The sequence below is a fragment of the Oryctolagus cuniculus genome, chromosome 7 (genome assembly GCF_964237555.1).
Source record: "Oryctolagus cuniculus chromosome 7, mOryCun1.1, whole genome shotgun sequence".
Taxonomy (NCBI): domain Eukaryota; kingdom Metazoa; phylum Chordata; class Mammalia; order Lagomorpha; family Leporidae; genus Oryctolagus; species Oryctolagus cuniculus.
This window is the reverse complement of record NC_091438.1, coordinates 119,145,457-119,171,840: the sequence shown is the minus strand read 5'-3', so window position 1 is coordinate 119,171,840 and position 26,384 is coordinate 119,145,457. Positions and strand designations below refer to the sequence as shown.

The 26,384-nt window shown below is 52.6% G+C and overlaps 1 protein-coding gene across 5 annotated transcripts in view; it reads right to left on the bottom strand.

Annotated features, from left to right (window-relative positions):
* Positions 1-3,804: 3,804 nt before the first annotated feature.
* Positions 3,805-26,384, bottom strand: part of YIPF1 (Yip1 domain family member 1) — a 46,985-nt gene continuing 24,405 nt past the window's right edge. For 4 of the 5 annotated variants that reach the window (XM_002715085.5, XM_017346285.3, XM_017346284.3 and 1 more), the window contains 5 exons: positions 26,204-26,320; positions 23,126-23,292; positions 22,687-22,869; positions 15,579-15,676; positions 3,805-4,295 (listed from right to left, as the gene is read on the bottom strand). In XM_002715085.5, coding sequence (XP_002715131.1) covers positions 15,587-15,676; positions 22,687-22,869; positions 23,126-23,292; positions 26,204-26,320 — 557 coding nt within the window. In that variant the 3' untranslated portion in view covers positions 3,805-4,295; positions 15,579-15,586. The remainder of the gene's footprint in view (positions 4,296-15,578; positions 15,677-22,686; positions 22,870-23,125; positions 23,293-26,203; positions 26,321-26,384) is intronic. The other variant, XM_051857753.2, reaches the window with a different exon arrangement.

Below are 26,384 nucleotides of genomic sequence, written 5' to 3'. Positions count from 1 at the left end.
GCTCGTGGAAGACGCCCGGAGGCAGCAAGCCCAGGCCCAACACCCTGGAACGGTGCTGCTCACCGCTCCCTCGCTCGGCGCGCAGTGCTCTGCCTCTAGGCCGCTGCTCGTGTGGCCTCTGCATCTTCAAAGTCCTCCAGGACGCCCTTCCCAGCAAATGCCTTCTACAAACGCCATGATTCGACCACTCCTGGGTAACATCTGTCTTCAGTGGCGTGGGAGAGAAAGCGCCAACTACGGAGCCAGCCAGCCCTGGCCCGGAGAGCTGGAGACACTTACCATATGTATGGGAGGCCGTACCCCCGTCATAGCACGTCCACCGTCACGCTGGCCCCCTCACCGCTCGTTCAGCTCCTCTTCACAGAGGCCACGCCGAGGAGGGTAGAGGAGCAGGGGTTCACACTCACGCCGACATGAGCAGCTCAACTCTTTCCTATCAACTTGGCACGTGGTGGCACAACTTCGCGCTCCATAGCCGATTTCATCCGCTTACTCCCCATGTTTTAAAAATGTCGACCAGGGCTTGCCCGTTTGAGTCCCATCGTTTGCTGTGTGGCACAGCTGTAGCTGCCTGCTGTTGCCCTCCTGGACAGCACAGACGTCACGTGCAGGCCACTTCCTGCGGCCTTTCTCCTCCAGCAGCTGCTGGGAAGCAATGCTCTTTCATGCTCAGTAATGACAAGGCAACCAGTGCACTCGCTCTGCTTTTAAAATGCTCTCCCCATTTAAAAAAAATGTACTGGGGCACTGTTGCAGGTATTCCCCACCCCCGCCCCTCACATCATTCATTCTTATTTCTGCAGGCAGATTTAAAGACCTACTTAGCCAGCCCCCAAGCTGTCAGACCCCTGTCTAGCCACTCGTTCTGAAATGGGAGTGGGTTCCCTGCAAGCCGTGTTGGAAAGGTCTCCCTTGAGTATTCCCTGTGGTCTTCCAGGTCGATAATATCTGCTATCAACACGGGCAGTTTGGTGACAAGTGAAATCCTCGGCTCAGGGCTGGCGCTGTGGCGCAGCAGGTAAAGCTGCCGCCTGCAGTGCCGGCATCCCATATGGGCGCCGGTTCAAGTTCCGGCTGCTCCACTTCTGATCCAGCTCCCTGCTAATGTGCCAGGGAAAACAGCAGAGGATGTTCCAAGTGCTTGGGCTCCTGCCACCCACATAGGAAACCCGAATGGCATTTCTGGCTCCTGGGTTTGGCCTGTCCCAGTCTGGGCTGTTGTGGCTATTTGGGGATGGAAGGTCTCTGTCTCTCCCTCTCTCCCTGTCACTCTGCCTTTCAAATAAATCTTTTCATTTAAGTCACATTTTTTTTTTTTTTTGACAGGAGTGGACAGTGTGAGAGAGACAGAGAGAAAGGTCTTTCTTTGCCGTTGGTTCACCCTCCAATGGCCGCCGCAGCTGGCGTGCAGCAGCCGGTGCACCGCGCTGATCCGATGGCAGGAGCCAGGTACTTATCCTGGTCTCCCATGCGGGTGCAGGGCCCAAGCACTTGGGCCATCCTCCACTGCACTCCCTGGCCACAGCAGAGAGCTGGCCTGGAAGAGGGGCAACCGGGACAGAATCCGGCACCCCGACTGGGACTAGAACCCAGTGTGCCGGCGCTGCAAGGCGGAGGATTAGCCTAGTGAGCCATGGCGCCGGCCCTAAGTCACTAATTTTACAAGATTCTGTTTTAGCACTGATCATCTGTGTTGATTTCCCCAGGTAAGAGGAGTCCCATTTTTTATAGGGTGTCTCTGTCTTAAATTTTTAGAAATATTTTTCTTTTTTTTAAGATTGATTTTGTTCGTTTGAAAGGCAGTAAGAGAGAGAAAGAGACACGCAGAGAGATCTTCCATGAGCTGGTTCACTCTCCAAAGGGTGTGACTTCAGCGCTGTAAGCAGCGTAACGGGCTGTGCCACAAGGCTGGCCCAGGAAAAGCTAATGATGTGTTGTCTTTGTTCTTTCCATTATTCTCCTCTTCTGCTTTTTCTTCCCTCTCCTTCGGGGACATCACTAAGACATCTCTGGGTCATCTTTGCCTGTCTTCTCACCTTTTCTTGAATTCACGGATTTCTCCTTAGCCTGGAATGAATTTTTCCCTTTTCATTTTATATCCCCGAAGCACTGTCAGTGGTGTATATGCACCGGGGTGAGACGACTTCTCCCTCTGCTTTCCAGTTCTCCCCTGAGTTCTATGAGCTGATTCCTGCTTCACATTTTTTTTTTTTTTTTTGACAGGCAGAGTGGACAGTGAGAGAGAGAGACAGAGAGAAAGGTCTTCCTTTGCCGTTGGTTCACCCTCCAATGGCCGCCGCGGCCGGCACGCTGCGGCCGGCGCACCGCGCTGATCCGATGGCAGGAGCCAGGAGCCAGGTGCTTTTCCTGGTCTCCCATGGGGTGCAGGGCCCAAGCACCTGGGCCATCCTCCACTGCACTCCCTGGCCACAGCAGAGGGCTGGCCTGGAAGAGGGGCAACCGGGACAGAATCCGGCGCCCCGACCGGGACTAGAACCCGGTGTGCCGGCGCCGCTAGGCGGAGGATTAGCCTATTGAGCCGCGGCGCCGGCCCCTGCTTCACAATTCTGATGAGTGCTTTCCTTTCACATCTTGTCCCGGTTTCCCAACTTCTTTGAGCACCTTTTGCAATGCGAAGTGGAGAGTTTTTAATCTGCTCTCATGAGCATGGCTGTCTGGAATGGGTATTTTCTGTTCCCTGTCCTCATGCTTCCTGCAACACCTTCAGTGTGAGCACACAGGAGGGAGAGGCAGCGTCTGAAAGGCTCAGGACGGTTCTGTGAGGCCCAGGGGCAGGGCAGGGCCAGGCCCAGCAGTGAGCACAGCAGAGGTCCTCCTCATACCACAGGCTGTGCACGGAGGCCAAGGCTCCTGGCAAGCCGCTGCTGGTGGCGAGCTGGGCCCTCCCTCTTCTACCTGGCCCCGAGCCTGGCACATGTGTGCTGAGTATGTCGCTGGGGCATAGTCAGCACTGAACGGAGGTCTGCCATGGGGTCAGACTCCCAGTAGCCCGAGTTTGTACCCATCTTCCTTCACCCACATGGCCAACCTTTCACATCTATGTGTGTTTTGTAGCCATCTCAGAAACACACAATGAACTGTGTCTGGAAGAGGCCAACAGGAAGTGGTAAGGAATCAGCAGACCTGGCCTGCCGGAAGCAGGATCCCAGAGAGCATGCGTTCAGAACAAAACGTGGCTTTGTGGTATCTGGTTTCTCCCTCTGATTCCTGGCACTGGAGCCAGGAATTCACCTAAAGGAGGCACTCGGAGTACTGGAAGAGAATTTTCTAAAATCTATGTTAAAATGGGTTGTAAATTAGTGCATTCTTTAAACCCGATGTTCTATGCTCAGAGGAGGTAAAAGTCAGACGTCTATGCCCATCTACACACTGTAACAGCCCGTACCTTGTACCAGATTCCCAGCAGCCTCCCGTGTGCTGAAGATAGAACACCAAGGAAAAACTTGGGGTTAAACGCACACAGACAGGGCTGGTGTTGGGGCACAGCAGGTTAGGCTGCCGCTTGCAACGCCAGCATTCCACATCAGAGCAAGCAATTCAAGTTCTGGCTGCTCCACTTCTGTGCCAGCTCCCTGCCAATGCACCCAGGAGGACAGCGGAGGATGACCCAAGTGTTTGGGTCCCTGTACATGCATGGGAAAGCCAGATGAAGCTCCTGGGTCCTGGCTTTGGCCTGGCTCAGCCCTGGGGAGTAAACCAGCAGATGGAGGATCTCTGTCTCTCTTGTTCTGCAACTCTGCCTTTCAAATAAATAAATACATCTTTAAAAAAAATAAGCAGACATCCTATGAGGTATTTATTTTGCAATCATTAGGTTCAGCTGCCCAGTATCAGGTTACCAAAGACCAATTTTCAAGCTCCCAGTTAACCCCAGAGTTCCTACTGCTGGGCTACTGTAGGATGCCCAGCCAGGCGGTCTACATAATTCAGAGAAAGGACGTGGGAAAGTGGGCTGGGTCTGTTTCAGGAGTGCAAGACGGACCTGGGGAAGCGGGTCACCTGACCACGGGAGGCAGGTAGGAGGCACCCGAGGGAGTGCGAACCCCTTCCCCCACATTCCATCCCAAGCCAGCGCATTGTCAGTGAGGTCACGGACAGGTGCCAACGAAGGGCTGAAAGACGCGTGTGTCTGTGAAACAGGTGATGAGGCTCCAGCGCGGCCCAGCCAGAAGGAGGAGGCGGGTGCCATGACATCCAGTCCCTGCAGGCTTGGGTCATTCTGCTTTGCTGCTGCAGATGCCGGGTCGCAAACTGCCACACTCCACAGACAAGAGCTGGAAAACAAGAGAAGCCTGGAAGACAGGGAGCCCCCTACAGGAAGGGGTGTAGCTGCAGCACTGTCCTCTAACCCCAGGAACCTCCAGCCCTGGCCCCGCAGGTCTGGGCCCCTGGCAGAGGTACTGTTGGCCAGCAGGCGATGTTTCTAAAAGCTCTGCTCTGCTTCCTTAGAAAATCCAGGGGCCTCGGGCCCCGATCCCAAAGCTACCTCACTGTTCCTTCTTTCTCTGCTTTCTCTGGAGCAGACTTTGGGAAAGTTGGGAACTGGAAAGCTGTTTGTCGTAGCTGAAACACAAAGTTATACGGGGACGATGGCAGGATATGAGGCAGGACAACAGACTGAGGGTAGTTTGTAGCAATACAGGGAATTTGAACTTTTTTTTCTTTAGACAACTGCCAGTAAAACCTCCAGGAGGCGTGCTTGGAGAAGGGGAGGCTGTGATTGGCTGGAGTGAAAGAAACTCCCGCCCTCACTGGCCTTCCAGTAAACGGCAGCTCGGGCTTCTGAAATACTGCACGGAGCTGGGAGGAACCGGCCCACGGGGCAGCCGGGGAAGACTCCATTTTCATACACAAAGGCTCTGTTTTTCTCTCGTCTTTCTTGCTCCAAATGACTGTCAACATGAGAGAAGAATCTGAAGACAAAAAATTCCCTTTCCTCGCTGCCGACTTTAAAAGAGCGGCCTGGGGAGGAGGTACTGAGAATCTCTGGCATGCAGGCCAAGGCAATGAGTGAAAGAAGATACTGCCCCCGGCGCCACCCACGGCCCACGTCACCATCCGCCAGCACGTCCTCAGAGACGGCCCCCAAGCCGAACCGCGGCCACTCGGTGACTGCCCCGCAGCATGGGCTCTCCTTGCTCCTTCCCTTGCCCCCACACCTGATCCCAGGCCTGCCTGATGTCCACACTGCTTGGTGTGAGCCGGTCCCGTCCAACTTCCCACAGCCATGGTTCTCTCTGTAATCCAGGAGGCCTTCTATTCTGGGATGCCTGAGACATTAAATTGGCGCTGGACTCTTGGAGGGTACGATGTGTCTAACTGGTTTGCCCCTGTAGACCCCGCTCCGAGCACAGGGGAGGTAATGAACAAACAAGGAGAGACTCTGCAAATAAACTTGCCAATGCATCCAGGAACGCTCTGGGTGCCACCTGGGATGCGCAGCAAGTCACCTGCTCAAAACCAAGCTGTCCCTAAACACCTGCCGGGCCCACACTGGTAAATGAGGCTGTGCCCTCAAGGAGCCCCAGCGCGTGAGGCTGGCATGAGTGAGAACGTTGCTGTCACAGAAGACACACAGGAGCAGCCGGGGAGCACGGGGAGGAAGGAGCAGTGGGGAGCGGGTATCCGAGGGGGGTCCAGAAGCTGCCTGGTAAACACGGTGAGGAAGTGCACTCCAGCACTGAAAATACCATTTAAAGTAGTATTTCCCGCCACCAGTGGCAGTGTCGGCACTGCTGCTATTGGACTGTAGTGAGTGCATGGTGGGTAGAGCAGGCAGGGCCTTGTGTGATATCCCATGTCCATCATCACTGCACTGCTGACAAGTGAGAGCCTCAGCTTGGAGGAGAGGAGATGAAGATGAAAGATCAAAGCATTGGGTAAAAATATTGTACCACTAGATAGCGATCGGAAGTGCTGGTACAGACCCACACTGCACCTTCTTTAAAAAACAAATAAACAACCAAACACCAAATGGCCTGAGACTCAAAAGGCAGGAAACTGTGAGCCAGCTGCGGCAGTGAATCTCGCCGGCCCCCAGATGCTGATCTATTCCCCACGAAGGGAGCCAGGACTCCTTGGAGGAATGGCTCGGCTGGCCTAGAATGGGAAATGCTCAAAATGAGCTGGGGACATTTCATCCTAGCAGACACGAGGAAGTAACCAGAGGCTCAGAAACCACCTTTAGGAGGCGCCCAATGGCCACAGGGCGGCAAGCTGAGCATCAGGAAAGTCAACACTGCCCGTGACACCGGCATCCCATATGGGCGCCAGCTCCACTCTAGTCCAGCTCCCTAATGGCCTGGGAAAGCAAGGGATGACGGCCCAAGTCCTGGAGCTCCTGCACCCATGTGGAAGACCTGGAAGAAGCTCCTGGCTCCTGGCTTTGGCCTGGCCCAGTCCCGGCCTATGGGGCCATTTGGGGAGTGAACCAGTGGGTGGAAGATACTCTCTCTCTCTCTCTGTACTTTGCCTTTCAAACAAATAAATAATACTTTAAAGAAGAAGGTCAACACTGGGTTCAGTGTTGTGTCATAGGAAGCAAAGCCAGCACTGTGACGCCAGCGTCCCATATGAGCATCCATTCACATCCCAACTGCCCCACTTCCAATCCAGCTCTCTGCTAACGCACCTGGGAAAGCAGGGGAAGACAGTCCAAGTACTGGGTCCCTGCCATCTAAGCGAAATTCTAGGCTCCAGGCTTTGGCCTGGCCCAGCCCAGCCCCAGCCATTGCAGCCATTTGGGATTTGAACCAATGTATGGAAGATCTCTCCCTGCTTCTTTCTCTGTGTCTCTCCCCGCCCCCTCTGTAACTCTGCCTTTCAAATGAATAAATAAATCTTATAAAAAAGAAAAAAAAAGAAGAAGATCGTCACTTGTAAGAGACTTCAGCTTGGGGGTTGAAGGGTGCTGGTGTACTGACTGTTCTGAAGGTAGGAGAGCAAGGGAAAAGAATCACTTCTCCTGCCTTGGTTACACACACTGTGTCCTGGATAGGCAAAGAGTAGATGAAGGGAGGTTTCTATTGAAGACATATTCTAGTTAGCCAGGAAAGACAGAATTGAGGTATCATGGTTTTGTATACATGCTGCCGAAGCAAGCACTACACCAAGGTTTTGAAACTCTTAAGGGGTTAACAGATCTAGGCACTGCTTACTAATGGCCACTAATAGCAAAGACAGAACCAGACACTATCACGATGGAAGCATCTAAGCTTACGCCAAGTGATCTTGCCCAAGACAAACGTGAATCTGATCGAGGCTTTAAATGCAGCACCAATCCACAGAACACAGAGGACAGAGCAGCGGGCTAATGACTCATGCAGCTCTATTCGGCAGGATCCGCACAGTGAGAGTCTACGAACAAATGAGTCTTCAACCAAGAAACGGCAAGGGGAGAGGGTGGGGAGGCAGAATGGAAATCTGTCATTTAAGAACATGTAAGAGACACCTCAACCCAGGGACTAAATGGACCTTATTTGGATCTGATTCAAATAAGTTGAAAGGGGCTGGGCTGTGGCACGTTGGGCTGGGCCTCTGCCTACGAAGCCAGCATCCCATATGGGGGCTGGTTCGTGTCCCAGAAGCTCCTCTTCCAATCCAGAACTCTACTTGTGGCCTGGGAAAGCGGTAGAGGATGGCCCAAGTCCTTGGGCCCCTGCACCCATGTGGGACACCAGAAGAGGCTCCTGGCTTCTGGCTCTGGCTGCCGTTGTGGCCATTTGGGGAGTGAACCAGCAGATGGAAGATTTCTATAACTCTTTCTCTCTGTGTAGCTCTACCTCTCAAATAAATAAATAAAATCTTAAAAAAATAAGATGAAAAAAGCTGTGATGTCTATAAACTAATTTGAAATTCAAACACTGGAGAATATTTGATATTAAAATAAAATAAACAGCACACAATTGTACAAAACAAATTGTAAATTTAACTATTCACTTGGCTTTCCTCTGCATTTAAAATTTTCCACTGGGGCTGGTGCTGTGGCGTCGTGGGTAAAGCCACCGCCTGCAGTGCCAGCATCCCTTATCGGCGCTGTTTCAAGTCCTGGCTGCTCCACTTCCGATCCCGCTCTCTGCTGTGGCCTGGGAAAGCAGTGGAAGATGGCCCAAGGCCTTGGGCCCCTGCACCCACGTGGGAGACCCAGAAGTTTCAGATTGGCGCAGCTCCAGCTGTTGCAGTCATCTGGGGAGTGAATCAGTGAATGGAAGACCTCTCTCTCTGTCTCTCTGCCTCTCCTCTCTCTCTGCCTCTCCTCTCTCTGTGTAACTATGACTTTATTTTTATATATATATATAAAGATTGATTTATTTATTTGAAAGTCAGAGTTACACAGAAAGAAGAAGAGGCAGAGAGAGGTTCCCCCATCTATTGGTTCACTCCCCAACTGGCTGCAACGGCCAGAGCTGTGCCGATCCAAAACCAGGAGCCAGGGCCTCCTCCGGGTCTCCCACGCGGGTGCAGGGCCCAAGGCCTTGGGCCATCTTCCACTTCTTTCCTAGGTCATAGCAGAGAGCTGGATAAGAAGTGGAGCAGCCGGGTCTCGAATCGGCACCCATATGGGATGCCAGCACCACAGGCGGCTGCCTAACCTGCTACACCACAACACCAGTCCCCTGACTTTCAAATAAATAAATAAATCTTTTAAAAAATTCCATTAAAATAAGCTTAAGGGTCCAGCGTTGTGGTATAGAAAGTTAAGCTGTCACCCACAATGCCAGTGTCCTATATGAGGGCCAATTCAAGTCCCTGGGAAAGCAGCAGCGGATGACCCCAGCGCTTGGGCCCTGCCACCCAAGTGGGAGACCTGGATGGAGTTCTGGGCTCCTAGCTTTGGCATGACCCAACCCCGGCCATTGTGGCCATTTGGGGAGTGAATCAGCAGATGGAAAATCAATCTCTCTCTCTTTCTCTCTCTCTCTGAAACTGATTTTCAGGTAAATAAATAAATACATCTTTTTTAGAAATGAAATTAACCTAATAAGGAATAAAGAATGATTGCATTAGTCCACTTACTGGCAATTTCCCTAACTCTACCTCAAAGAAAGGGGATGGAGGGCCGGCGCCGCGGCTCACTAGGCTAATCCTCCGCCTTGCGGCGCTGGCACACCGGGTTCTAGTCCCGGTCGGGGTGCCGATTCTGTCCCGGTTGCCCCTCTTCCAGGCCAGCCCTCTGCTGTGGCCAGGGAGTGCAGTGGAGGATGGCCCAGGTGCTTGGGCCCTGCACCCCATGGGAGACCAGGATAAGCACCTGGCTCCTGGCTCCTGCCATCGGATCAGCACGGTGCGCCAGCCGCAGCGCGTCGGCCGCGGCGGCCATTTGGAGGGTGAACCAACGGCAAAGGAAGACCTTTCTCTCTGTCTCTCTCTCTCACTGTCCACTCTGCCTGTCAAAAAATAAAAACAAAACAAAACAAAACAAAACAAAAAAAAAAAAAAAAGAAAGGGGATGGAGAAGGAAACAGGGAGAAGCAGCCCAGGAACTAACAGGTTCTCGGGGCGGGGGCATTTCTGAGATGGTGCGGAAAAGCCAGGAAACCCAGTCAGTGCGGTGCGAGGGCAGGCAGTTTGGATGCTGTGTGAAACGGTTTCCAGCGCCGACTAAAAGCTGATTTCAGGAACAAGAGAATCGCTGTGTGTGAACCTAGTACAATGGTTTATTCCCGTAGCCTGGGAAATGAACACTCCAGACACGAGCGAGCGGAAGCTAAAGCACACCAACCCTGCGATTCCAACCAGGAAGGGGTCAATTACGAGGGACTCCTGGAAGCCGTCACTCATCATTACTACAGCTCTTAGCACACTGCAGTGTAGTCCTCCGTCCCCGGACAGAGGACTCGTCACCACCCCGGGGCGGCAGCCCCTCTGGGCACAGCCCTTCAGAGTCCCCACACACGGGGAAGGTCACTGTGGCATCAGAGAACAGTCTTTTCAGAGGCTGCAGGGGAAGGCACAGCCAGCTCCTAACCAGGCAGTGCCAGGGCTCTGGACAGCGCCTGCCGTTGGCCGAGCGGCCGAGGCGTCTGCCAGGGAGGTGTGAAGAAGCTCCGTGGCTACCTCGTTCAGAAGCGCGGACCTCCGTGTGTACAGAGCCAAGCAAGGCCCAATGCGTCAAGTCTGTGTCGCCCAGGACGTGAGAGGGCCAGGCTCTTCTCAGACGCTGCCGACTCTCTGCAGGCTCTTGGCCTCAGCCTTCACAAGCAAAATCCAAGGGGCTGAAGGCCCAGCCCAGGTGAAGCTGGGTACTCGGGGCCTAGGGAGACACCTGGGCCACTGTCGCCACTGAGCTCCCCACCCCGTCCCTCTCCACGTGTGTCATCGACTCCCACTGAATGGCAACGTCGCCACCTTCCCAAAAGCCAGAGGAAGCTGGGAAACTGCTTCTACTCAACCTCAGGACCCAGTTCAAACAAGAGCCTCCTGTGAGACCTTCCCCGGGGCTGGCGGGGCCACTCCCTTCTGCGCCCCACGGTGCTCAGGTGACAGCCGCTCGTCCTTGGTGCTCCCCACACAGCACGGCCATTCGCTGCTGAGCTGTTTCACCCGTCGACTGAAGCTCCTAAGGCAGCCTGGATCTGAATGTCTAGGCCCCCAGTGCCGGGCCAGAGTGGCCTGCGTAATTCTGTGAGCAGTAGAGCAAATGACAGCCCAGGGCTCAGTGGGTCGAGGCACCTCAGCCCAGATCCTGCCTTTTGCCTAGACCTTGGAAAGGGCCACAGCCATCTACCCAGCGTTAACTGAGCACTTGTCCTAACTGTGCCAGGCAGGCATTAGGCTAGATACGGGGAGTCCAGGTCAGCTCAGACGGTGCCCCTTCCTCCTGTCCTACAGTCTCTCTGCCGTCAGTCAAAGGAGTCCACGCACAGGATGAGCCCAACAAGTGCGCAGACAATGACCCCGTGAGGCCGACAGGCACCAGCATGCTCACTGGGAGGTGGGTGGCACCCCACAATCCGCAGAGGTGGTGAGAAGAAAACACTAGACTTTCTGTTTAGATTTCACCCAGAAGTTGGGACTTGAGCTTTAATAGTTACTCTACCGATTGGTAACAGCACATGCAACTACTTCAGACACTCACAACACCAGCGTGTGCTGTGGCTGAGACTCTCACAGCCTCCAAGGACCCCAACCTCCAGGAATGCAGGCCCCTGTGGGTCGTCCTGAGTGTGGGTGAGCCCTGTGACTTGTTTCTAATCAGTGGAATGTGGCAAAGGTGACAGATGTCCCTTGTGTGTTTCTATTATCCAGACTGTAACTTCCGCCCTGCTCACAGGCTGCTGACGGCTGAGGGAGCCATCCGTGGAGAGGCCCACGCGGCAGGTGGCTGAGGGCCCCAGCAAGGTGGCAGCCTGCCAGCTAACGAGCTGCCAGGAACAGAACCCTGCCAACCAGCACACAAGCTGGGAAGGCCTGTCCCCATTCTAGCTTTCAGATGAGCCCCCAGCCCTGGCCAGTGCTCTGACGGCTGGCTGCCTTGGGAGAGGACCGGAAGGACTGGAGCAGGCTGGGATGTGCACACTCCTTACCCACAGATGTGAGGGAGCATGTCTGTGGAAATCTGTAGGGCAGCAGTAGGTAATGAACACAGCACTCTGACTCACAGCTGACAGGACATGCAATCACAGTATGGGGGCCCCTGAACTAAACCATCTCCAGACCAGCACGGGAGGGCCCCAAATAAAAGTCACATCTATACAGAAGCTGCCAACAGTGGCAGCCTGTGAGCTCTGATGGAAAGGTGGGGGTGGGTGTCTGGTGCAGGGCTTAAGATGCAGCTTAGGATGGCGCCACGGCTCACTAGGCTAATCCTCTGCCTGAGGCTCCTGCACCCCGGGTTCTAGTCCCGGTTGGGGGCCGGATTCTGTCCCGGTTGCTCCTCTTCCAGGCCAGCTCTCTGCTGTGGCCAGGGAGTGCAGTGGAGGATGGCCCAAGTGCTTGGGCCCTGCACCCGCATGGGAGACCAGGGGGAAGTACCTGGCTCCTGGGTTCGGATCGGCGCAGTGCGCCGGCCGTAGTGGCCATTTGGGGGGTGAACCAATGGAAGGAAGACCTTTTTCTCTGTCTCTCTCTCTCTCTCTCTCTCACTGCCTAACTCTGCCTGTCAAAAAAAAAAAAAAAAAAAAAAAAAAAAGATGCAGCTTAGGACACCCATATCCCTCCTCAGAGTGGCCAATCCCAAGGCTGGCTCTGCTTCTGTTCCAATTTCCAGCCAGTGCGTACCCTGGGAAGGCCACAGGAGATGGTTCAAGCACTTGGGCTCCTGCCACCCACCTGGGAGACCCAGATAGAGGTCCCAGCTCCTGGCTTCAGCCTGGCCCAGCCCTGGCTATTGTGAGCCTCTGGGGAGTAAACCAGCAGATGGAAGATCTCTGGCTTCCTGCCTTTCAAATAAAATGAAAATAAATGATAAAAAAGGTTTCAAGCAGGAAAGTGGATAACCTCAGAAAGTGGCTCCCTAAGATCTACATTTGAGTGTCTGCTCTAAGAGCTAGAACATCTTAGCTCAGACCTGCCAAGCCCTGCCTCCTCACCCATGAGGGAACTTCGAAAAGTCTGTGGAAAATGGAATGAAGAGATAAGCTTATTTTATGCAAAACATTCTGAAGTCTATGCATATAAGAGATGGTCAAGAAGTTCATGGAAAATTAATATTATGAAAGAACAACATGGATTTCAATTTTTTTTTCACACCAAAATAAGCTTGTCTTTTAATTCTATCTTCCCAGGAACTTTTTTTCTTTTCTTTTTTTCTTTCTTTATTTGAAAGACAGAGTTACAGAGAAAGGTAAATATATATATATACACACACACATATTTATATATATAGTGAGAGAGAAAGAGAGAGAGAGAGAGAGAGAGAGAGAGCGCAGTCTTCCATCTGCCGGTTCACTCCCCAAAGGCCACAAAGGTTGGAGCTGGGCTGATATCCAAAGCCAGGAACCAGGAGCTCCTTCCAGGTCTCCCAGGTGGGTGCCGGGGCCCAAGCACTTAGAGCATCCTCTGCTGCTTTCCCAGGCCTATTAGCAGGGAGCTGGACAGAAGTGGAGCAGCCAGGACTTGAACCAGCACCCATAAGGGATGCTAGCACTGTAGGCTGGGTTTTAACCCACTGTGCCACTGCAACGGCTCCCCTAGGAACTTTCTGAAGTTCCCTGGTCCAATGGGGCCAACAGGGCTGGTGCGGGTGGCCACTGAGCTGGAGTGACCTGGAAGTGCGCTGTGAAACAGAACATGAAAGGCACATGCTGGTTTGCTGCCAAACTCTGGGCTGGCCACGGGCAAGGCCCCAGCTTCCTCGCTGTTCCAGGCCCAGACCTTCTACAAGGGCCTGGTACTCTTTCGACTCGAACGTCACACAGCCTTGAGAGGGCAGGAGGAGGGGAGGGCGGTGGCCTGTGACATTTTACAATGCTTCCCTTGCATCCCATTGGCCAGGGCGCCGTCTTACCAGTGAGGTCACTGGCCATGCCTCGACTATTCACATCTTGTCAACTGCAGCCTGAATTACTCAATTAAGAGGAGAAATCCCTATTTGCTTAACAACAGCAAAATAAATAAAAGGCCCCAGAAAAGTCAGTGGGAACCATCAATGTTCAGTACAAGTGACTGGTCCACTCTCAGAGGGGCAGCAGCTGTGGTTTTATGACTGAGCACCTTAACTTGTGCCAGGAGCGTCTGTGAACATCGTCCAACCGTCACTACACTCTCCTCACACAGCTGTGTCATCTCCATTTTACAGATAAGTTGGTCGAGGGTCAAAAAGAGCAAGCCCCTGGGCCCAAGGCATATTGCTAGTAAATGGCAGGACTAGGACTTAATTTTCTTTCCATCTGAACCCAAAGTCCCTGGTCTTTGCACATACCCTCTTGTTCCAGGAGACAGCGGAGCGGCCAGGAAAAGACTGATTACAAAAACAAAGTAAAGGATCTTGGTGCAGGGCGTGGCTTCATCCATTCATCCCACAGTTACTAAGCACCCAACATGTACCAGGTACGTGGTGGGTTACAACACACAGAGGAACACACATTCCTTGCACTGAGGCTGACTGGGGAGACACCCTAGTACCCGGCACAGATGAGTGGATGAACAAAGGACTGAACAAACAGCTGGGGAGGCAGGTGAACGCACACACAGACACTTGTGTTTCAAGCACCATGAGCAGTGAAGCACAGTGCAGAGTGTAAAGGGTCACAGGGCGGGTGGGGTCTGGGGGAGGGGAAGGAACACTGCAGCCAAGTGGAACAGCAAGGGGAAAGGCACGATGCGTCCAAGGCACCAGGTTCAGCGTGGCTGCAGCCTGAGTGTTCAGAGGAGACAGGACACAGGGGCAGGGACCAGCTGTGACGCTGGGTCCTTTCCTGTATTCTGACCCACTGCACTACCACTGGCAGTGGAATCACCAGAAGAGGCCCTGAGGATAAAAGCAGCAGGAAAATTCGGAAGTGTTGGAGAACGCTGTTTTGGACTGAAAAAGACGTGGCTCCCCAAACTCATTCCCAAAATCTTATGTGAGCAGTCAATGGGTTGCTGCTAATGGTTGATGGATAGGGTGGGAGTTGGTCAAATGATGGTGGCCAGGAAGTGGGCTGGTAGGAGGCCCTCAGGGCACTGGACACTTGCTCTTGGAAGGGAGTTCTTGCAAGAGGGTTGGTTATTTAAGTCCAGTTTGGCCTAGCTCCCCCCTTTGCTTCCTGGCTCACCAAGGGATCCTTCCGCACACGCTCTGCCACCGCCTGACAAGTGGGGCCACCTGATCTTGGCCTGATAACCTCCAAACTGATGCTGAAACAAACCTTCCTTTCCCAGGCAGCTCCTCTCAGGCACTACAGTTAAAAGTCACAAAAGCTGACTGGGCCCAGCATTGTGGCACGATGGGTAAAGCTGCCACCTGCAACACCGACATCCCGAGTGGGTGCTGGGTCATGTCCCAGCTGCTCCAGTTCTGACCCAGCTCCCTGTTAATGGCCTGGGAAAAACAGTAGAAGATGGCCCAAGTGTTTGGGCCCCTGCTACCCACATAGGAGACCCAAAAGAAGCTCCTGGCTCCTGGCTTCAGCCTGGCTTAGCACTGGCCAATGCAGCCATCTGGGGAGTTAACCAATAGAAGATTTCTCCCACTCTGTCTCTCCCTTTCTCTCTATAACTCTTTCTTTCAAAGAAAGAAAGAAAAAAAAATTTTTAAAAAAATCTGACTAATAAAAACCCCGTGAGTTATTCAGGAGGAGTCCATCCTTAGGGTGCAAGGCTGGCCTAAGAAGTGCCGGAGACTTTAGAAAAAGCCACCAGAACTGTTACCATATGGGACAAACACATGTTGTGCCACTGGAGGGCACAGGGAGAGGAGGGGGCACAGTGACCAAAGGCAGGGGCTTCCCTTACAGAAGGATCTAAGCTCCTGTTCCCCAACTCTACACAGCCTCCCCCAAAAGGGGCAGATGCACAGACATGCACACACCCACATCCACGCCCACGGTCAAGGGCCTGGCCCTTCCTGCTAAAGTCACAGAACTGATCCATCTGCCCATTGCTTACCGCACTGCATGGCAAGAATCTCTTACCTTCCCCATTAGCTGGACTTGGCTGCTGCCATGGTTTGGTTTGGAGTAGCTGTAGCTGTCGGGAGATGGTCCATCTCGGGGGCATCAAAAAAGTATGCCTGCAGGAGGAGACCCATGAGAGAATAAAAACAAAGGGCCAGACGAATGCCCTGGACTCAATGCGGGGCTCGCACGGCCCCTATCTCCTCCCCATCACATCTGGCAGCACAGCGCACTCCAAGCCTCGCTGCTTGCATGTCTCCCCCACCCAGCTGGATCTTTCTGAACCTTAGCCAGCATCTACTGGGCACCTACTACACTCATATGCTATGCATCCATGTTCACATGAACCCTGTTCAATAGTTTGTTATCTTCACGAGACAGATAAAGAAACTGAGGCTCAGAGGGACTGACACTCCATCAGGTGCACACGATGTAAGCGGGGAGCCGGTCAGCACTCACAGTGGAGTCCGCCTGACTCCCAAGTGCACGTTCTTGGTCGCCTTAGTCTCTCCCCTGGGGCAAAGGATGTGTCCTTCTTTGTCCTTGTGTCACCACATCTCACACAGGGCCTGGCACACACACCATGTAAACAACAGGTACTATACCAACCCCCTACAGGGCGCTAACCCAGGTAGCTGGTTCTCTGCAAAGACCCTGAAGACAGTGAGGGCACGCGTTACCTCCTGGCTCTTCAGTTTTCCACTCACCATACACAATTTAATGGTCAAAAATCTGAAGGAGGGGGCCGGCGCTGTGGCGCAGTAAGCTAAGCCTCCGTATGTGGTGTCAGCATCTCATATGGGTACTGGTTTGTGTCCTGGCTACTCCTCTTCCGATCCCGCTCTCTGCTATGGCCTGGGAAAGCAGTAGAGGATGGCCCAAGTGCTTGAGCCCCTGCACCTACATGGGAGACCTGGAAGAAGCTCCTGGCTCCTGGCTTCAGGTCAGCTTAGCTACAGCCATTGCAGCCATCTGGGGAGTGAACCAGCAGCTGGAAGCCCTCTTTCTGTCTCTCCCTCTCTGTGTCTGTAAGTCTGTGCCTCAAATAAAAAAGTAAAAATCTTTGAAAAAAAAAATCTGAATGAGGGAAGACATTAAGGAAGAGCTTCCCACCTGTCTCATGACCTGAAAATCCTAATGGCAGCCCAGGACAAATACCAATGCCACTGGCCTTGAACACTGGCTGTTCAAAGGACAGGCAAACCTGTCTCCCAGTCAAGGACAACTGGATGCTCAGGACTGCCCAAAGTTCCAAAGCCCAGTGGAGCGCCGCTTTCCACCAGCCCTGCTCAGCACCAGCCAGGAGGGGGCAGCAGCGCAACACAACAGAGCTTCCCCAGCATTCCCCGCTCCCAGCTCCCGGGAACTCACCAGCCCCTTCCAACACGGGTCCAGGGCCGCCTTTGCTGCAGACTCTCTGTAGTTCACCCTAGTCTCAGAGCAACTGGGTGGCTTTTAAAAGGTGTCCATCCCTGCCTGCAGCTGTCTTCTGGGGGCAGGGAAAGGATAGTCGCTAACTTCAGGGGAGGACAGAGGCCACACTGCCCGCACTATGCCGGGCTCCGCCCCCAGTTCTCTCACAGGTGCACCCAGGCCCTGGGACGCAGGGATAATGCCTTCCTTACAGGCTAGCAGAGGAAACGCTCATCAGGAGGAAGGTGCCAGGGGCGCAGGTTCTGCGCTTGCACTACTACTAACTCGTGCTGTGACTCTGGACAAATCACCCACTCCTGGAGAGCCTCAGTCTTATCCGGAAAATGTGGAGACTGGAAAAGACGATCTCTAAGGAGACTTCCCTGGACAAGCATCATCGCTATGGCTCTTTCATTCCACAAATGCTTAATGACAACCACAGTGCAGCTGACGCAGTGGTGCAGTGGGTAAGGCCACCTCCTGCAGTGCCGGCAGCCCACATGGGTGCTGGTTAGTGTCCCAGCTGCTCCTCTTCTGATCCAGCTCTCTGCTATGGCCTGGAAAAGCAGCAGAAGATGGCCCACATGGGAGACCCAGAAGAAGCTCCAGGCTCCTGGCTTCGCATCAGCCCAGCTCGGGCCACTGTGTCCATCTGGGGAGTGAACCAGCAGATGGAAGACTTCTCTGTCTCTGTCTCTGCCTCTCTGTAACTCTGCTTCTCAAATAAATACATAATTTTTTTTTAAATAAAAAACATGGCAATCATTTGGGGCGTGCCGACTGCACTGACCACATACTTGATCACTAATCTACTCAGAAACCCTGTCACAACTGTATCCCATTCTAAAGATGAGAAAACTGAGGCTCATAGAGATAGACTCTCCGAAGGCTACACAACTCTGCACTTCTGCTGGGACTCCCACCTGGTGGTGCCTGCCTCCACAGTCCATGCTCTTCTCATCCCCGGAATAGCCTGCCACTTGGCACCTAGTCCATGCCCAGCCCAGATATGTGGGGCCTTGCAACTGAATCAGCAGCCCTCCAAGGCCAGGGGCAGGCCCCTCCGGCATCAGCAGAGACCACCACCAGCCCGAGCAGCTAAGGACCCCTCCTCCAGGGCCTTCCTTAGTTGTCTGCCAAATGCGTCCCAACGCACTCTTAGAGAGAATGTGCATGTGCAGTCATGGACGGGCCCTCCACGGGCGTGGGGCTGTCACACGCCTCACTGCTCTGAGGCGAGCACACCAATCCGTGCTCCCCTGGGGACAGGGAGGACGCCACGCTGTCTGCTTCAGCCAGTGCCCCTCAGCTCAAGTGACTCCCCTGCCAATTCCTCTCTGGCCTTCCAATAATAATAATGTCTTCCGCTTGCTGACGTCCTATTTTTCATGTTACAAACATCACGTAATCCTTACAATAACAGTAACCACCTTACCATGCACGCATGAGCAGCTTGCTTTTCCAAGTGGGGAAATGGGAGTCGGAGGAGGGACGCCCTCAGGCAGGGAGGTGCAGCGGGGATGAGGAGGCCATCTCCAGGGTGGAGGGCAGGCCCAGGCCACACACGGGACCCTGGCACGGCTCTCCTCCAGGAGACAACCAGGCCCTGCTCCCCAAAAGGGGCTCCTGCAGGCCTCGATCAGCCCCCTGTTGCGAGGTCCAATCAACCCGCGCCTCTGAGTGCCCTGCAGGACACTGCATATCCTCTGGCTTCCTGCTCTCTGCCAGCTTTGCAACTGGGAACGGAGTGGGTGAGGAGTTCAGGCGAGCGTTTGGCCACCAGCAGAAGCACCAAGGAAAGGGCGCTGCGGTTAGAGTGGGCGGCCTGAGCGCCAGTCCTCGCCCGAGCTCTGTGCCCTGGGGCCGCTCTTACCGGGAGCGCTGGGGCAGCAGACTGGCCCTGGCAGCTTCCGATGACACAGGGCCCTTTCAACAACAGGGAAGAACACTCGGCCAGCATCAGCATCCCGCACCGCAGCACGGCCTCTGTCACCGTCAATGGGCCCACCAGACACATCCACGTCACCAGGGTTTACTCTTGGTGTTGTACATTCTATGATTTGGATAAACTTAGAAGGATATTTCAGAAAGTTCACAGAAAAATGGAACTAAGAGATAAGTTTAGGGGCTGGCACTCTGGCTCAGTGGGTTAGCCACTGCCTGCAGCACCAGCACCCCACATGGGTGCTAATTCAAGCCCTACCTGCTCCACTTCCAATCCAAAACCACACTAACATGCCTGGGAAAGCAGTGAAAGAGGGCCCATGTACATGGGCCCCTGCCACCACTCCAGGCTCCTGGCTTCAACCTGGTCCATCCCTGGCCACGTTGTGGTGATTTGGGGAATGAACCAGCAGATGGAAGATCTCTCTCTCCCTCTCTGTCACTCTGCCTTCCAAATAAATATATAAATCTTCTTTTAAAGATGAGCTTATCTTGGTGCAAGCAATTCCGAAGAGCACGCTTGGTTTCTCCCAGCATGCGCCTGGTGTGCGCTCTGAAAACCCCTCACGTGCGCAGGGCTCTCACAGCCACCTCGTGGAATCTCTCACCAAAGTCCACAAAACATGAGTGTATCTGCAGATGAGGACATCACGGCTCTGGGAATGAAGTCACCTGCCCAGGATCACAAGGCCAAACACCTCCAGACCAGGTTTCTCTCTGCTTCATCATTAGTGCTCTTTCAGAAAGTCTTGAGGGGCCGGCATTGTGGCGCAGTGGGTTAAGCCACCACCTGCGACACCGGCATCCCATAACAGAGCACAGGTTCGAGTCCTGGCTGCTCTGTTTCTGATCCAGCTCCCTGCTAATGCACCTGGGAAAGCAGCAGAAGATGGCCCAAGTGCTTGAGTCCTGCACCCATGTGGGAGATCTGAATGGAATTCCTGGCTCCCAGCTCCCAACCATGACTGTTGCAGCCACTTAGGGAATGAACCAAAGGATGGAAGATTTCTATCTGTCTCTGTCTCTGTTGCTTTTTCAAATAAATAAGTATATTGGAAAAAAAAAAAAGGAGCTGAAAGATCCTGCCACAGGTACCAGTGAAATGCATATATTTTTTTTTTTTTTTGACAGGCAGAGTTAGACAGTGAGAGAGAGACAGAGAGAAAGGTCTTCCTTTCCATTGGTTCACCCCACAAATGGCTGCTGCAGCCGGCACTGCGCCGATCAGAAGCCAGGAGCCAAGTGCCCCCTCCTGGTCTCCCATGCGGGTGCAGGGCCCAAGCACCTGGGCCATCCTCCACTGCCTTCCCGGGCCACAGCACAGAGCTGGACTGGAAGAGGAGCAACCGGGACAGAATTTGGTGCCCCAACCCGAACTAGAACCTGGGGAGCCGGCACCGCAGGCGGAGGATTAGCCAAGTGAGCCGTGGTGCCGGCCATGCATATTTTAATAATGATAATACCTGGGGCTGCCGCTGTGGCACAGCAGGTTAAAGCCCCAGTGATGGCATCCCATATGGGCGCCAGTTCGAGTCCTGGCTGCTCCACTTTTGATATAGCTCTCTGCTATGGCCTGGGAAAGCAGCAGAGAATGGCCCAAGTCCTTGGGTCCCTACACCTACATTGGATACCCGGAAGAAGCTCCTGGGTCCTTTGGATCAGCTCAGCTCCAGCCATTGTGACCATTTGGGAAGTGAACCAGCAGATGGAAGACCTCTCTCTCTGTCTCTACCTCTCTTTTTAACTTTGTCTTTAAAATAAATAAAATAAATCTTAAAAAAAAAAGTTAAAAAAAAATAATGATAATACCCTCCTGCTGTACCATCCACTCTACCCTGCATCTCTCCATCCCCTATAGAACCAGCAAGGCCAGGCCTTTCCTGCTGCCTTCTCTTCACTAACTCCTCAGCCAGGTGTATAGACAATGGGGAGAAGTGGAGACCGGAGCCGGGACGATGCCCGCACAGGTGCCAGAGCTAGCGCATCAGGCACAGTGAAGACGCCGTTCCTCAGCAGACACAGGTGCTGCAGGGGATCGAGGCAGAGTCCACGCGGCCCAATCAACACCGTTGCTCTGCCATGGGTCAAGCCAACAGTCCTGGCCAAGAGCTGAAACCTGCGGCCCATGTAAAGTACTGTCAACAGGGCCTGTGTTCTACAACTTGGAACTTCTTCCGAGACTCGTTCAGTGATCAGATATTGGGATCTTATTCACGCATTTAATGAGACATGGTCACCTACACAAAAATGTTACAGAAACACTCCTACAGCTGCCAGCTTCACTGGCGGTCTGGACACCTGCTGCGTGGATGCTTTCTTAAGTGTTCCAAGCCATTTTCCTCTGGGCCAGTTCTTGCATTTTTTTCAGTGACTTTAACATCGTTGGACAGTTTTGTTTTAAACATTGTCATTTTTTTGTCAAAATTTGCAACAGAGCTTGTTAAGGCCACAGACAGCAGTGTCAGTGCTCAACGTGTACAGAAGATATAAAACCACATCTCCTTAGGCTCTAAAGAAAGGGACCTAACTTATGGGCAAATACCTAATGGGGCAAGTGTACGGTTCTATGTTTGTTTGTTTGTTTAAAGATTTATTTTAGTTATTTGAAAGGCAGGATTACAGAGAAGAGAAAGAGAGATCTTCTATCTGCTGTTTCACTTCCCAAATGGCCACAACAGCTGGGGCTGGGTCAGACCGCACCCGGAGCCAGGAGCTTTGTGCAGGTCTCCCACGTGGGTGCAGGAGCCCAAGCACTTGGGCCATCTTCCACTGCTTTCCCAGGCACATTAGCAGGGAGCTATACTGGAAGTGGAGCAGCCGGAATTCCAACCAGTGCCCATATGGGATGCCAGCACTGCAGGCAGTGGCTTAACCCTCCATGCCACGGGGCCAAGCCTTACGGTTCTGTTAAGTGCTTTATAGATATGATTGTATTTGCTCCTCAGCACAACCCTACATGGCAGGAAATATTATATCCATGTTACAGATGAAGCACCTAAGTGACTGACTGACTTGGTCTTCTACCTGGGCCCGACTTAAATATACATGCCCTCCCTAAAAAGACACCTATATTCAGGAACTCAAAAATTCCACTTTCCTATCCTTGGCTCCATGCTCAAGCTATCCACCTGTGTAACTTTAGATCTCAACATCACCAGCAGAGGCAGCCCAAGGTAGAACCCTCCCATTCCGGCTCTCCACTAGCCGCTCACACCTCCTCTGGCCGGACACTGACCCCATCACAGAAAGGAAGTAAAACTAGAGACTGAACCCAAATTCTCCCCATTTTACTGCTTCCCATCTAGGAGAGGTCACTGAAAGTGATATTTGTTTCTCAGAGCCAGCCAGTGTTAAATGACTCGTTCCGCCTAACAGGTTGAGGTCTTTTAGCACGTGTATAGAAAACACATCAATAGGGCCAGTGTTGCCTAAGCAGCAGCTGAGAAGCCAGCATCCCATAGGCTGCCAGTTTTGACTCCCAACTGCTCCACTTCCAATGCAGCTCTCTGCTAATGTGCTTGGGAAAGTAGCAGAAGATGGCCCAAGTGCTTGGGCCCCTGCACCCACATAGACCTGGATGAAACTTCTGGCTTCTAGCTTTGGCCTGGCCCAGCCTTGGCCATTGCGGCCATTTGGGGAGCAGATGGAGTATCTCTCTCTCTCTCTCTTTCCCTCTCCCTCTCCCTCTCTGTAACTCTTTCAAATACAAATAAATAAATCTTTAAAAGAGGAAAGACAGGAAGGGAGGTAGGGAGGAAGGAGACCATACCAAGCAGCCCACAGACAGCAGCATATGGAGCAACACGATTGTCACCACAGTGGCCAAGGCGATGCGCCGGTTATCCTCACGGACAGCTGGCCAGAATGTCATTGCCAGGACAGACCCTGAGACGCCCAGGGCAATCAGGACTAGAATCCAGCGCACAGCTTTCTGGGGGATAATCCATAGGATCTGAAAGAAGAGAAAAGCAGGAAGGGGGTGCTGCCGTGGAGTCATTTCAGAGGGGTCTTTGTGCATCCAGGCACATACGTGCCTTAAAAGACCCAGAGCCCACCCACACTGGGCCCCCAGGGCCCTCCGGCTGTGCAGCATAGGCTGCAGGGCAGCACCAGCCACCGAGTGAGCCAAACGCCTCCACAACAGGGGCTCCAGAGTGGGGGATGGCACGCGGCTGCCCCGCCCCCACCCACCCAGACCTGGTACTCACTGCCGTGGGGATGTAGATGAACAGCGAGTACCCGTAGACACACACGATCTCCAGGAACGAGTAGGAAACGATGTTCATGACCTTGCTGTTTCGCCACAGGAGGAAGCCCCAGAGCGCCAGGGGGACCAGCCAGGCATAGGAATAGATGACCGTGGCCGCTATGGACACTGAGGATGACAGGACACCCCTCTGAGGTTCTCTCATCAGGGGGCTTGTGACGCCCACCGACATCAGCTCCTGACGCTTCAGTCCACTTCAGTGCCCTGTGCTCCCCCCGCCCTGGCCCAGAGCACGCGCTCCCTGAGTGCCTGCCGCGTTAGTGGGTCTTCAGCATTTACCTTCGTGGTGGTGACCAGGAGTCTCCCATATGGTTGTCATAGTTCATTTAATGACAACCAATAATTATTATTATTGTTATGATCTAGACCTTCAATTCAGAGATGAGAAAACAGGATCAGAAAAGTTGGGTGGCTTGGTCAAGGTCAAGGTCACATAGTCCATAAGTAGGCGGAGCAGGACTGAATCCCAGATGTGATTCACACCTTTATTCATAGCCAGAAGACGTTTACTGACAGGCCCAGCAACTGCCCTGCTGGCACATGTATCACATCATTTCCTGCTGCCGGGATAGCCAGCCAAAAGAGAGTAAAGGACAGATAAAGACCCCCTGGGGCTTCCAGATCATTAGGCAGGGCAGGTCACTCCTGTGCGTCTGACAAGATTAACACACACCATTCACAGCGCTAGTCATCTATCTTCCTTCACTTGACCACCGAGCTACTTGAAGGAAGGTCCTGATAGCTCACAGATAACAGGTATTGAGTTAAACTCAAACCGAGGTCATCTGATGAACAAGCTGGCTGGGCTTGAGTCTGACTCCATGATGGAGATGGGAAGGGAAAATGGACATGCAAGACAGAGGGGGAGAGAGGAAAGAAGGACACACAGGTACTCTCTCTCTCTCCATCTCATACATACACACACGCATGAATATATGCATGTGTGTGTATACATATCAATAGCTAATACTCATGGAACTCTTTTTTGTACAAATGCTAACTCTTTGCATGTACCAACTCTTTATTCCTACAATAGCCTATAGTATGAGCAGTATGATTCCACTTCATGAAGAACCTCAGGCCAAGAGAGGTGAAAGAATTTCCCTACAAGGTAGAATCGCGTGAGTGCAGGAGCTGGAACTTCCAGCCCCGGGTCTAACCCAGACCCGCGTTCTTCTCCAGGCTCCTGACGGCCTCTCACCAGGAGAGTGTGCAGGGAGCAAGGCAGGGAATAGAGAGGGGTCAGTCTGCCCCAAATCCACACGGTCACATGTTCTCATTTTGGGTGACTGTCATTTCCAAGTCCCTAGCACTGTTGTTGTTTTTTTTTTTTTCTTTTAACTACCCAACACCCACACAAACAAGAAAGGAAGCTTTAAAACAAGAATGGAGGGGTAGGTGTTTGGCTTAGTGGTTAAGATGCTGGTTGGGATGTCTGCATCCCATGCTGGAGTACCTGATTCCTAGCGCCAGCTCCTGACTCCAGCTCCCTGCTAATATGTACCCTGGGAGGCAGCACGTGGGAGACCTGCACTGAGTTCCGGGTTCCTAATTTCAGTCTTCTGCTCCCCTGTCCCCAGCACTTGTGGGCAGTGGAGAATGAACCAGTGGGGAGCTCTGTCTCTCAAAAAAAACAAACCAAAGCAAGAATGTCAGTTCCCAGGCCCACCACTAGGACACATACATTTCTGCTTCTCCCCTCCAGGCCTTGAGCGCTGGCAGATTCCCCCTGAGTAAAGCTGCTAACAGAACAAGCTTTAGCAGAGCCATCAGCTCTCCTGGCCCCACTAGGTGCTTAATCATTAGCGGCACAGACTCCGCCAGCTGGTTGGGCCATCACAACTTATGTAACACTGGCTCTATTGTTTCTTACATTTGGATAATACAAATAATGCTACAATGGAGGCCTTCATGCATGCTGCTTTTATTTATTTTGTGTGTTTTTCCTAGAATAGATTCCAGTGCTGTTGGGCTTGCCCTACAGCTTTTCAAAAGGCTGTGTGGACCCATGACATGGGGAATGGACTCAACGCCACTGAATTGCATACTTTAAATGGTACCTTTCACATCACATATATTTCGCCATAGTTAAAAAAAAACTATATGGATTTATATAGTGTCAGCTCTAAGACAGTAGCTATGTTTGAACTCTAAACAGCAAAGTAGGGGTCTGCAGCACCTACAAATGGCCCAAGAGTTCAGTGGGTGGGGTCGGCATGATGCAGCAGGTTAAGCCACTGCCTGCAATATCAGAATCTCTTATGGGTACATGTTTGAGTCCTGGCTGCTCCACTTCCAGTCCAGCTCCCTGCTTATGTACCTGGGAAAGCAGCAGAAGATGGCTCGAAAGCTTGAACCCTTGCCACCCATATGGGAGACCTGGATGGAGTACGAGGCTCCTGGCTTTGTCCTAGCCCAGCTCCAGCCAATGCAGCCTTTTGGAGAGTGAACCAGAGGATGGAAGATCTGTATCTTGTTTTCTCTCTCTCTCCCTCTCTTTCTCTCTCTCTCGCTCACTCTCGCTCTGTGTGTGTGTGTGTCTCCCTCTTTCTCTGTTACTCTGCCTTTCAAATAAATAAATGAATCTTAAAAAAAAAAAAAAGAGTTCAGTGGATAAAAGGATCTCATGCTGATAAAATGACAGTATCCAGAGGCAGGTGTTATGGTGCACTGGGTTAAGCTGCCTCCTGGGATACCTGCGTTCCGTATCTGAGTGTATGTGACCAATTCCTGCCTCTGCTTCCGATCCGGCTCCCTGCTAATGTGCCTGAGAGGCAGCAGATGATGGCACAAGTACTTGGGTTTCTGCCACCCACATGGGAGACCCAGATGCAGTTCCAGGCTTTTGGCTTCTTCCTGGCCCAACTCTGGCTGTTGCAGGCATTTGGGGAGTGAACCAGCAGATAGAAAACCAATCAATCAATCTCTCTCTCTCTCTCTGCCTTTCAAATAAATAAAACTTTTTTTTAAGATCCAAGAGAAAATGACAGTATTCAAATGAGTCAGGCCATTCACCAACCTTTTCGGAACTCAGGCACATAATGGTATGTCTTCTCTCCCAGATGGATTAAGAAGTTGGAAAGATTCCCACTGATTGCTATGGCAAAGACCAACGTGGCACATATCCAAAAGGGGCCTGCAAAAGAAACCAGAACATTCAGAAACAAGAAATGAACCCTTCAGATGCTTCTAGAATAATT